At 46.8% G+C, this 13050-nt stretch overlaps 1 protein-coding gene across 3 annotated transcripts in view; it reads right to left on the bottom strand.

The window, feature by feature from the left end:
* ZNF592 (zinc finger protein 592) overlaps positions 1-13050 on the bottom strand; it is a 41554-nt gene that overhangs the window by 22883 nt on the left and 5621 nt on the right. For 2 of the 3 annotated variants that reach the window (XM_027697921.1, XM_027697920.1), the window contains exons 2-3: positions 12356-12467; positions 7387-9710 (exon numbers count right to left, since the gene is read on the bottom strand). In XM_027697921.1, the coding sequence (XP_027553722.1) occupies positions 7387-9702 (2316 nt within the window). In that variant the 5' untranslated portion in view covers positions 9703-9710; positions 12356-12467. Of the gene's footprint in view, positions 1-7386; positions 9711-12355; positions 12468-12667; positions 12963-13050 lie in introns of those variants that run through there. The other variant, XM_027697922.1, reaches the window with a different exon arrangement.

The raw sequence follows: 13050 nt of genomic DNA, 5'->3' as shown, positions 1-13050 counted from the left end.
CCTGAGACGCCAACACAAACAGAGTCCTGAGACAGCACACAGGTCATGGAATGGTTTGGGTTGGAAGGGACCTTAAAGATCATCTTATTCCACACCCTGCCATGGGCAGGGGGTTGTTCCAGGCCCGGCCCTGAACACTTCCAGGGATGGGGCAGCCACAATGTCTCTGGTTCTCCAGTTCTTTGCATTTATTCCCCACAGTGTGTGCATCAGCATTAGACACTTGAGAGGCAGGACTGAGCAGACCACCACCACCACTGGCCTCTCATGGCCCTGCCTGTCAGCCCCAGAGCTCTGCAGTCACTTTTGATACTCTCCAGGATGTCTGGGGCAGCACCATTGGTGACCCCATCAAAAAGAATGTGGGAGCAGGATTCTTCCTGTTAGTGCCAGCAGACACCAGCTTCCAGCCTCAGTTCCCATCCTCCCTGAGACAGCCTCTGTCCCAGCTGTTCCCTCCTCCTTGCTCTCAAACATGTCCTGGCCCCCAGTTCACACCCCTGCTCTTCTCCTCTTCCCCCAGCTGCTCCCAGTCCCCGGGGGGCTGCAGGAGCACCAGGGCCATGCAGGCAGGCGTGGGTGGGGGAGGAGAGGGTGGGATTGTTGCCTCGTGGCAACAGATCACACACTGATTTAAGCAGACCATGGAGCCGCACCCCAGCTTTTCTTCCTCCCCAGTCTCTCCTCCTCCTCACCCCATGCTCTGGTGTGGCCTCAGGGTGCAGGCTCTGCTCTCCTGCCACTCATCTCTTTGTCTGTGCTCCCAGCGATCCTTGCCTGGAGCTCTGTTCCCCCAACGTGCTTTCAATCATAACATCTTCCATCCCTTTGCTTCTACAAAATCCACTGGGAAAATTTCCATATAAAACAAAATCTATCCTCTCTCGTACCTAAGGACTGCATTAATCACCCTTGGTTTGGGAGAGGGAGAAAGCAGTGCTTTATGGGCCAAGGGAATTTTTTGTTGATTTTCAACTCTCTTGTTTTCTAAATTAAAACACGAACTTGGGAGGGGGTGAAGGAAGAGAAAAATAGCAAAAATACAGCTGCTGCCTTTCTTTTTTGCTGCTGGGAAATTACCAGGGCAGCATGTGGTCCTACTAGCTACTGTCAAGTTTTAGCCAATAAATAATAAAGCATTGATTTAAGAGGGGGAAGGAAGAAGAAAAAGAAAAGGCAGCAATAAAATTGCTTTTAAATAACTCCAGTGTAGGTGGTGTGTAAACAGGATACGTCATAACTCATTGAAAAATTCTTACTGGACAAAAGAAAGAGAGAAAAGAACAAGGAAAAAAGTAGGGAGAACAAAACCACAAAGGTTCAGGAAAATTCAGAGGTCCTTAGTTTATATTTTGTACTTTATTTGAGTTCTTAGCTACCTTGGTGGATTTTGGGTGGTCAAGGCATAAAAGAAAGGGGGGAAAAAAGAATTAAACATCTCTGGTTACCAGTAGATGGACAATTATGCCCAAGAGGGTCAGGAAGTACTTTGAATTCTTGCACATGTTATTGTGCACTGGTCTGTCCTTGCCCAGAAAACAAATAGGCTCCATCTCAAAACCAGTTTGTGTCTTTTGTTCCATTACTTCTGCTGCAAACCTCTTCCAGAATTCACTCCTCTGATGATTACAGACTGTCCTCTAATTTTCAGTGTAAATCTATTTCAGTCTGTTCTTGCATCATTGGTGCCCCTAAATTTAAAAGCTCCTTTCTACAAACATCACACCAGATACAGGGCAAGAGTGGATACAGAAGACAAAAAGCACATCCAAAATACAGGCACCAGGACCTGCATGGGCTTTGTTCCCTTCCTGTAATTTGAGCCCTGAAAATGCTAAAAAAACCTTGCCTGATGCTGATGAACTGCCCAGGGCAATCCCTGAGAGTACAGGAAGTGCTTCTTTTTGGTAGATTTAGTTTCTGGTGGAAAAAAAGTGCCACTACCCTTACCTTAATCCTTTGTCTGCTTCAGTGCTGAAGGAGACCCACTCTCACTTACCAGGCCTTTGCCAAGCAAAACTCATACTGGGTTTTTCATTTCCCCACAAGAAATCATCTTTCCATTTCTCTGCTTGTTCTTCCTTCATTTATTCCTGTCTATCCTGATAAACACAAACAGTACACTCCTCTCCATCTCAGGGAAGCAAGAGGAAGCATTACCACAGCCCTGCCTGGTGCTGCAGGTTGACTTAAATCCCCTGCACAACTGTCACCTCGGTCATTCAGGGACTTCTCATGACCAAACATCCCGCTTTTGGTTGCTTTTCATCCCATTCATACTCAATCTTCAAGATCACCTAGGTCTCCTGTAAAATATTCCCAATTTTCCACGACTTCTTATTTTGTTGGTTTGGTTCAGCAAATTTTTCTACACATTCAGCCTCCAAGGTCCTTAACACAAACATTAACTGCAGAGGTACCTCAAGCCATTCCTCATTTCTCACAAGAACCTGATCCCAGCTGCAGTTATCTCCCAGATTTTATCTGATTCTGCTCCACCCTCCTAATCCAACTTCTCCAGTACATCCATTGCCCACATAGCACTCTAACAACCATCTCACTGAACATCAAGAAGATGAGGATCTACTCATTTCTCTACTCCAAAAATATGTGTGTATCAGATTAATTTGGCATAAACTACAGCTATTTAAATATCTTTTCTCCCCCCCCAAAATATCTTGCTCTAGAACACACCACCACTGTATCAGACCAAACAGACCTGAAGTTACATGAAACATCTGCTACCACCTTTTGAACATCTGTATGAGCATAATGCCTACATGCAGCACAGCTTCTGGTTTGAACAAAATCCAACCTACCAGCTATTCAAATTCCCATGCTGCTTCCTTCCTGCAGTTCAGCCATGGAAAAGCAGTACCTGGGTCCCATCGAGCACCTCAATTCACAAGCTTGCAAAAACTGCAGAATTGGCCTCACTCGTGGCCAAAAAAAGGCAAAGTCACTGTGATCCCTTATGATGACCCACTCAAAACATCCACCCAGTAAATGCAGTTCTTTCTGTTTCTGAAGTGGGTTATTCCAGTCTGTATCCTCCCCGTAAGACGCAGAGATCCCACCTCCATGTTTGGCTGGGAGGAACTGCCCTCATCCTACGCATATTCTTCACCAAAGTAAGCTAGGTAGGATTTCCCTGCTGTACTGTGAGCAACTGCAATCATGTACATGTTTAAAATACAACATTAAGGTCAAGCTCTCAATCATTTTTCTAAAGGTCTTTCCACTCCACCTTCTCAACCACAGCATCATCCCCCTCTCTTCCTCCCATGCTCTAAATCTTCTCCTTTCCCCGCTGTCCAGACCACATCCCTATCGTTCTTCCATTCTGCAACACAACTGTGACCCAGCCATGTCATTCTCATTTTGGTCACACCTAGGAAAGTCATTTACCCATTATCTGTCCTATTAAGGTTGGATTTACCCAACACCATGCAGAAATGTAAAACCAAGTATTTCCCAAGCCACCAACTGGGACAAAGAGAAAACCCAACAATCTCCTTTTAAACAGCTCTGGGCAACATGAAAACGTCAAAGTAATTCACAAAGTCATGGTAAGAAATTCCAATTAAAGTGAGAAGTCTTAAGTATCAACACAGGATAAGTTTTCTCATGGAGCAGAGCCAGCTTAGGCTCTTCCCTCTGTCCAATCCAATCATTCCGGTCTCTTACCACAGTGTGCTCGTCCTTCAGCTTCTGGGTAACTGAAAGCATCATACTGAAAAATAAGTCTCTTTCCTGCTACTTCTTTTCTCCATCAACCCTGTTGGATCAGCCCTTCCTTCTTAGCAAGGTGCCACGCCAGTGCCATATAAGGTCCAAAATGGTTTCGGAGTTAAAAGCACCATAACTGAGCACTTCAAAGCCTGTTCGGCTTCTCAAGTTATGGTCACGTTGGATGTGCATGTTAATAATCCAGATTTGGTGTCATTTAACAGAAGAGCTTCTAAGAACACCAATCAAAAATCCACCTGGCTTATTTTCCATAGGTCGGGGTCTCCACTTTCTAGTACAAATCCAGGTGCTGCAAGTAAATTGCTTTTACATGTTGCCTTCAGCCAAAGACACTCTTTACATTATAAATTCATCCATCCTTTCTAAGAATCCTCTGTTTTAGGGACGATCTGGTACCAAACATCTCAATAGTCACAGACTAAAAGCTTTTGGCCTGATACAGTGGGGACCTGCCCTGATACTTCTTGAAGCTCTTTAAAAGGCATAAATTAAGCCATCGTTTTACATGGAAAATATCAGTACTTCATAGTTTCTCAAGGAGACATGGCAAAGAGTTTGTGCCTGAATTCTGGGATTAAGGAGAAATTTAAAAAATATTAAAAAATTTCCAAATTACCAGAGTTGCAATTTTTTGTTAGCTTTAAGAAACAATGACAATCCCTCTCCATACTGTCATTTCAATACAGTGAGAAAGGCATCAGGTATGGAGGAAGAAATACACTCTGTTTTTTGCTCAAATGCATAAAATTATGATAACCACCAGATAATTAGTCTCTTGAGATCTGGGGATGTGATTCATGTCCGAGCTTGCTCACCATTGTTAATACTACCTCTGCATCCTGACGGATCGTCCAGCCACGGCAGCGTGCTCTGGATCAAGCATCAGTACATGACTGGTGTGTACTGTGGTTTTTTAATGAGATGTACCAGTAGATAAATGAACACCTTCTCCCCTGTGGACTGGTTTTGAACCACTACTGGGGGGCACTAAAAGATGTGCGTTACATCAGTGCCTTCCTCAGCAACACAGTTTCATAGTCAGAGGATCACAGAAGGGTTTGGGTTGGAAGGGACCTTGAAGATCACCCAGTTCCACCCCCCTGCAATGGACAGGGACACCTTCCACTAGACCACATTGCTCCAAGCCCATCCCACCTGGTCTTGAACACTCTCAGGGATGGGGCAGCCACAGTTTCTTTGGGTCCCACCATCCTCACAGAGAAGGATTTCTTCTTAACATCTCATTTCTACCCCTGTCCCAAAAAACAAGGGTCCTGGCACAACTCTGGAGATGGAAACCAGAGTTTTCAACCATCTAAGAAAGTGTTTGTGAAATCAGCCACTTGATCCTCTCCTGCTCATACCAACATTCCTCTTTTTCCTGATCAAAATAGAAATAGTAACCCAAGGAATTAAGTTCCTTAATGGAGAGAGCCAGGGGTATCTACAGTACCACCTCAGGAGGGGGTTGGCCAGTTCCTGTTCTCCTATTCCAGGAGTTTATGATGCACATTCCAACACAGCTTTACCTATGGCCTTCCCACACCATGATTAATACAATTATTATGTTCATTAATACCCAATATGCAAAATCTTCATCTCCTCAGGCCTTGTTACTGCTGGGGGCTACGCAGTGTGTTACCCACAAGAGACAAGGGATGACAAGGCCATCCACACCTCCTCCCCTGGACAGCTCAAAGAAGCAGGCATCCCTATGAAACCACCAAATTTCACCCATCCTTTTACCCTCTCAGCCCAGTGCCACCAAATCCCTGCATTCTGGGAGAAGGCACCAGGATGGTTTCCATCAGCTCCTGCTAAATCCAGAGGCATTACAATTACAGGCATATGGGCACAAAGTGTTATTTCCTTTAGAAATGTAACAGCTTTATTGAAACAGATGTTCTGGGAACAGCATGGAGAACCACCAAGCAGCCTGGAGGACAGCAGATACAGGTGGAAAAGGACTCCCAGAGCAGTGCATGCATCCGGTGGAGTATTAGCATGGGAAGATCAAACAGGGAGGAGCTGGTTCCACAAGCTCAAAAGTAGCCTCTTTTTCCAATGCTTCTGTTCAGAAAAATACTGCACAAATAATCTCATATCTAGCAGAACAATTTGAAGTGAGAGGCTTAAACTCTATTCTTGGTTAAGTTACAGAATAAATTATTTGATTACAAGCTAAAAATACTTACTATCAGACATCCTTTCCCTCTTTAAGGAGCTCTTGAATTGATAATCGCACAACAGAAATAGGAAATACATTTTTAATGCCACTGATTAACATTTTAGCTCACTTTGGAGCACTCACTGTATCCCTTCTCCTGGAGGTTTTAATGCCAGATTGCTGACATTTCCTAAAAATGCATTATAGTTGAAAAATAAGTTGGGGTGTTGACAGAGAGCGGTGCTCACTGGGCTGCCTCAGGCAAGAAAACTGATTACGTGGCCACGCTGATCCCTTCTGGCCTTGCCAATTTTTGTGACATCAAAACCATTCAGCCATAATCTATTTTTTTTTGTGGCTGATGAATTTAAGATAACAAAGCACCTAAATGGGACCACAGCAACCTCAATACTCCTGCAAGCCATTCAAGGAGCACAGAGAGGCTCTGGAGTGTGCAGGTGCTACGACAGCCATGGCAGACACCCAGTCATCCCCCCAAAATGTTGGCACGGAGTCCTTGTTTGTGGAGCCCTTGCACTGAGGAGCCTGCCAGCTCTGCTGGCAGCCAGACCGAGCTGGAAAGCTTTCTCCCCCATCCAAAGAGATAAGGAGAAAGGATTCCTCCTCTTCTTCCAACTTGGGGTTAGTTAATACTTAAACAGGATTGACTGTGGCTTCCAAAATTAAAACCATAAACAAAGTGTATGGTCTTAGTACACACTGAAGACCATCTCCTCCCCTTCATCTGGAGAATCCTAAACTGGAGTTTTTAAGGGGATTCCAACTCTCTGCCTGTACGTACGAGGGAGGTCCACCAAGGCGTGGAGACCCAAGCAGGGCAGCACAAGAGGAAGGCAGGAAGCCATTAACAAGGCTCTTGAACCCTATGCAATCATGGCACCCACTCATCCCCCCGCCACCCAAAGGGCAAAAATAGCCCAAACCAGCCCTCCACCCCCTGCCACAGGGCTGAGCTCTCAGACAGGCCCGTCCCAACACACACCTGACCATGCTGCAGCAACAGCACCCAATGTGCAAAGCATTACAGGGAAGGTTCTGGCACAAGTTCCAGGAAAGGCAACGTTAAACTGTGTCAGATCTCCTCCAGTCACGCTTAGAGCACAAAAACCTGTTTCAGATAATGCTCCGCTGATCCTCCCCTACAGCACTCGTGCACACCTCATCCAAAAGATCTTTGATCTCCAGTAGTTTCCTTTGATACTCCAGGATCTCCAGTCTCCTTACTATGCTCTTTTTACTAGCAAAGGGTAAAAAGAGGGCAAGCAAGCAACACTAAGTGACTCTTCAAGCTCACACGTCTGGGCTCATGTGCATCCCAAATCCTCCCCACAAGCACTTTTTTAGGCGAAGTGACTCATTTGCCACCACCATGCCTATTTTTTTCCCCTTGAGGACAATCTTTTTAAACTCAGAGAGATTTAACTAACAACATTAAAATGATGACTTACCAGTCTCTCATTATCTTCTGAGGTTCTCTGGTAATGAGCTGCTAAAGAAGCGTAATCCTGCTCCTGCTTGTTACACTCCAAACACTTAAGTCCATGACGGATTAGCCTCTGTGGGTCTGGGTAGAGAGGCAAGGCTGGCTGAGTGTTCACAGAAATCCCCACCCCACCTCCTGAAGCAGCACTGGACTTGGGTGGAGGAGAGGATGAGTGCAAAGTCTGAGGAGCCGGAGAGGCTGAAGAGCTTGTAGGAGAAAGTGAAAACATTTGGTCTATGGAAATTGGTTTCATGAGCAGCTGAGAACACTGCATGATAAATCCTTTGCTCTTGTGATCTCGTGCATGTTTAAGCAAGCTACACTTATTAAAAAAAAGGAGCATAGTTGAACACTGTGTGCACATGACTTCAATGTGAACGCTTCGCCTACTATAGTGTTGAGTCAGGCTTTTCTCTAAGGCAAACGAGTCCCCACATTCCAGGCAACAATACCCAGAGGCAGGTAAATTAATACTGGTGTCAGGCGGAGGGCTGAGGTTCGGAGTATATATGGGCACCAGGTTGGCACTGTGCAGCACTTTGTGGAATGCCTCCATGACAACGGGAGCAGCTTTCTTGACTTGGTGCACCAGCGGCACCGACATCTGTGTCACCTGAGGCTGGTTCCGCCTCTGCGCCGACGACTTTGCCGTAACAGAAGCAGCAACACTGTGCGGGACCAAGTTGAGATTTGCCAAGTGCACGGCTTTGGGAAGAAGGCCGGAGGAGGTGGTGGCATTGGACGGCTGCGTCACCGTACCCTGCTGCTGCCTCTTGACACCCACTTTTATGGCACCGCTGCCGCAGTTTGGCAGTGGAGATAGGGACACGGTACACGTACTGTTTGCAATATCCATCCTTATACTGTCTGAGTAAGGACTTGTTACGTTTGACAGTTGGATAGCCACAGCAGCCCCATTTTTGGTTGAATTTCTGCCAGCCTCACTTTCCATAGCTGCACTAGTGTCAGGGGATGGGAAAGATTTGATAAACTCTTCAGCAGAGGAGGTTTCCGCAGGTGACTCTTCTGAAGATTTGCCCAACTCATCGTTTTCTGGCAAAATTCTAGTTACAGTCCTTTTAATTTCACCAGAGGATGTCTTGATAGTCTTTATTCTAACTTTGGGAATAGCTGGCGGAGAGCCAGCTGCCATGGAAGGAGAGCCTTTCCCACTGCTGTCACTGCATACACTACGAGGACTCTCAGGCTGCTTGCTGGCCTTCCTGACCACCTCCAAGGGGCTTCGGGGACTCTTTGGTGACTTGGGCATTTTTGGACTTCCCTTTGTCCCGTCTTTAAAAGGACCAGGTTCCTTGGTAAGATTTGGCTGATCACCTTTTGGAATACACGCAACCTTTTTGGCCTGAAGAGCTACTAATGCTGCCACACAGGATGACAATTTGGAATGAGTTGGCTTTAACCTCTGCCGAGGCGGGACTGACGAAGACATGTTCAGTTCAGGCACAGACCCCTTACTGTCTCCTAAATTATTGCGAGGGAGGTCTCCAAACACCAAGCCTTCTCCAAGAAAGCTGTTGCTATCTACCAAGTCCTTGCTTGACTCCACAAACCTCTCCGCTGCTTTGTCCTGCTCTCTCCTGCTCATTTCCAGCCTATTCTCTGGCTGGCAATGGATTTCCATCTTCTGTTCCTTTTTACAGTACTGATCAAACATGCTTAATTCAGGCTCTGGCACCTTCCTAAGAGGATCCAGGACTGAAGCTCCTGTCGGTATATACATTGAAGGCGGTGGGAAATAGGGAGTTTGGGCATGTTTGGGTTTATCCCCAATACTGTTTTCTCTGAACGCATCCTCCGGTTCAGGGCTGGAAATGGGGCTAAACTGACTAAATGTTGGCAAAGGCTCTGACTTGGACTGGTCCAGTTTATCAGAGTAACCTCTGGAGCTGTCACCATTAATAAAAGTTGACTCAAACTTGCCATAATTATGGACTAAAGCATGAGCCTCTGCTGGCAGATCAGACCCACGAAACCCATTGTGTAACAGACCGGTTCCGAGGTGATTCCCCTCCTTTTCTGCCTCAAAGGACTCCTGGCGACTCGTGTTCTTCACGATCACACTCACAACAGGCGCATCAGAGGGAGGCAGAGAGTGGGACAAGGAAACGTTCTCATCGATGCACATTCCCGATGACTTCAGGTGATTCTCACTCTCCTCCCCAGCTGACGGGATGGTCTCCTTGGCATCCAGGCTAGTCGGGTCGGGGATGTCAAAAGCAGCCAAGAGGTCATCAAAGTCAGGGGTTTTCATGTCCCCCATGATGAAAGCTACAATTAAAAGCACAAGAAATACTTCGTAAGGTACATTTCCCCCATGGACAAACTTTGTAAGACTCATTTGTATCAACATTTGTGACAAAAACCACAGCTCCCCAAGGCCAGTTATGAGCAGAGCTGCTCCCAAGCAGCATGGTGAGAGACAGCATCCCCTTCTCCTGGGATCCCCAGCAGCAGGGCTGGTACAAGCATGACCTTTTACACGACACCAAGCTCACGCAGGGGACATCTTTTCAACCTGTCAGGTGCATCACTATTCCAAAACCAGCCATTGTCATGACCTCAACAGAAAAGGTTCTGAATTACATTAGTACAGGGGTTTTTATTGCTTGGTTGGGGTTTCTGTAGAGCTAATTGCTGCAGATCTCTCAACAGATTCTCACATCTGAAGAACTCAGTTGTCCTTCAAGGAAGGAAGGCAGGAGCAAACAGGTGCCCCAAGAGAAACAGGCCTGAAAAGTGAGATGACTCCCTACCCCGAGGAATTTAAATAATAGAAGTCTTCAGTAAATATTTCAATACTGCAGGTCCAAGCAGGGTTATCTGAAAAGAGGCAATCCTTAATTAGGTAACCATGTGAGGCAAAACTGCCCAAAGACAGAATAAAGGACTGTATCCAAATCATCACAAAAAATGGTGTTCCCAGCCAGCAATCTCTTCCTAAGCCCTCCAGAAGGGAAGTGGGGACTTGGACACTCAGCACTGTGACCTACTACAGCAATAATCAGCTCTGATGAGATGCATAATGAAAACTGACAGCACAGTCACTCGAACATTTGTGTTCACTAATGTCAGGAATACTGGTTTTCCCGTTAAATCAAAATATTTTCAAGTTGGTGCAATATAGAGACTTCCCATTCATTTAACATTTAATGCCCAAATGTATGTGCATTGATGTATGCTGTATGTAGGGGAGGGGAAGAAAACCCTGAAGAGTGTCAACAAAACTATCAGGGCACTAGTTCCTGCTTGGCAAGGAGCACCCACAGGCAAGGTAAGTCCTGCCACGCTCACTTGACTTGGGCTGCAACAGCTGCCAAAGCCAGCGGCAAGAGAGGGAGACAGAGAGGGTGGCAGGATTCCAGGAGAAGGGGGAAGAGCTGGGAGCAGAGGTGCAGGCAGAGAGGAGGACTGTAGGACAAGACAGAGGAAGAGAGAGAAGCCGTGTGACGCCTTCCCAAAAGGTCCCTGATTTAAGGCTGCTCTCATTATTTACAGTTGGGTTTAAAAGTTCATCAAGCGTCACATTCAAACCAAACAAAGCTCAACCCTTCTGGCCAGGCTGCTGGAATGGGGAACAACTCCCTGGCCAGGAGAAATCACTTCAGCCTGGAGCACAAGGACACAGTGGTCTTTGAGCCTTAGCTCAGCCATGCCTCCAGACAAGTCCCAGAGGTGCTGCTTTGGTTAATCTACTGCAAAACACTCTATGGAGATTTACTTGGCTTAAGAGCAGCTTGCTGTAGCTGAGCATAAACTCTTTCTTAAATTAAACCACAAATATGAACGTCCACAGAGGGCTGTGCAAGAATTTACAATCACATCCCTCAAGGAAGCGCAGCTGGGTGTGACATCCCTGGAAGCCCAGATTATCCATACGCTCCACATCCCCAGCACTTGATAAGGACTTTGGGAACATCACAGATTACTGCAGTTGGCAAAGGCATGGACCTGAAACTTCCCCTTCCTTTGGGTGGGAAATCTTGTGCCAGCTGGGAGAGAGCTAGGCACCATGCAGCTCCCAAAATTTCTGGCACACAAATCCTTCCGCAAGGAAGACACTTCATCCTTAACCTGGCATGCTCGAGTTCTATACAGAGATAAATGATCCTGCCAATCACTCCTGACTTTCCCCTTCCCACTCTGGAACACCTCTCCGCCTCTTCAGGCGAGGGTGTTTTAAAATCCGAGACAAAATAAATCCCAGGTATCTGCAACATCCCAAAATACCCTTTCCTTGGAAGAAATCTTGCATTTTCAGAAGCTTTACGTACATCTCTGAGTTCTGTAAAAGGCCAATTTACTCTCTTTGCTACCACGAGAGCACAAGTCTCTACTCAAGTATTTCTCCAAAAAATTGCATCTTAAACTTGTCATACACAAAGCTACAATCTCTCAAAATAAAGCAAAATTTGAACCAGATTTTAGAAAACATGCATCTTATCAATAGAAGTGATTTTTAAATGACATAAATTTAAAATTTTTACTTAACGCCATTTATCTCTGTTCACAGACAACAAACAGAAAAAGGATATTAAAGGAAATTATGTAAACTAGCTTGTGAGGAAAGCTGAAAGTAAAGGCCTTTATCATTACTCCATCCTTCTTGTGCAAAGGACTTAAACCCCAAGCTTGGAATCTAATGAAAACATGGAGGTTGAGATAGGCAAAGCAGTAGAAGAGGTGAATAAAATGAGCAAAGAAAGACTTATGGAGTAGAACACATGTATCTCAATGTGCAAACCCAACCTCACTATAGCACGTTTCTCCACAGCTAAGGAAACGTGGAAGGCTCCAAGCCATGCAAAAAAACCCTAGGGAAGGATGTGAAACCCCAGGGCCTTGTGTCATGGATCAGCTTCCAAGTCGGGCAGAGGCACCACAGGACCCGCATTCCACACTCGCCCCATACAAACCTTTAGCTAGCGGTGCTATTCCCAGGGACTTTTGGAGATTGGAAGCAGATGCTCTGCAGCTCCCAAACCAGTGTGTACCATACTGTTCAGGGAGGAGGTTTGAGATTGCCACCTAGTAGGAAAGCATGAAAACCCAATTACACCAAGGAAAGTAATCACAGAACGGCTTGGGTTGGAAGGGACCTTGAAGACCATCTAGCTCCAAACCCCCTGCTGTGGGGGATTATTTATCATGAACATTATCACTAATAAATATTGATAATTCTCCAAAACAGCAGTGTACAAGGGAAAACATTGCCGAGGACTGCTCACACGGGGCTGGTGTCTCCGGGAGGGGATGCAGGGACTGCCTGCCACGGGAATCCCTTGGGAAGGCAGGGACAGCAGGAGCCGGGGAGCGCGGGGAGGGCAGGGGAAGGGGGCACCGGCCGCGCAGGGGCTGTCAGGGCTGCGGGGAGGGGACGGGCACGGGGCAGTCGCAGCGGGCCAGGGGTGAAACCGGAGGGGCGGCTCAGTGGCAGGCGGGACCCGGGGCTTTAACACCCGTGAAAGTTTCAGGAGCCCGGTGCGGCTCTCGGTGCGAGCGAGGCCGCGGGGGGCTCGCCCGGCCCGTGGCACCCCCGCACCGGCCCCGGCCCACGCCGTCCCCACCCGAGACAAAGGCTCGGCCCCGCCGCCCCCCGCGCTGACAGCCC

The sequence above is a fragment of the Neopelma chrysocephalum genome, unplaced genomic scaffold (assembly GCF_003984885.1).
Source record: "Neopelma chrysocephalum unplaced genomic scaffold, ASM398488v2 Primary Assembly neopelma1_124, whole genome shotgun sequence".
Classification (NCBI taxonomy): Eukaryota; Metazoa; Chordata; class Aves; order Passeriformes; family Pipridae; genus Neopelma; species Neopelma chrysocephalum.
The sequence above is the reverse complement of the archived record's forward strand: the minus strand, read 5'-3'. Positions and strand labels throughout refer to the sequence as shown.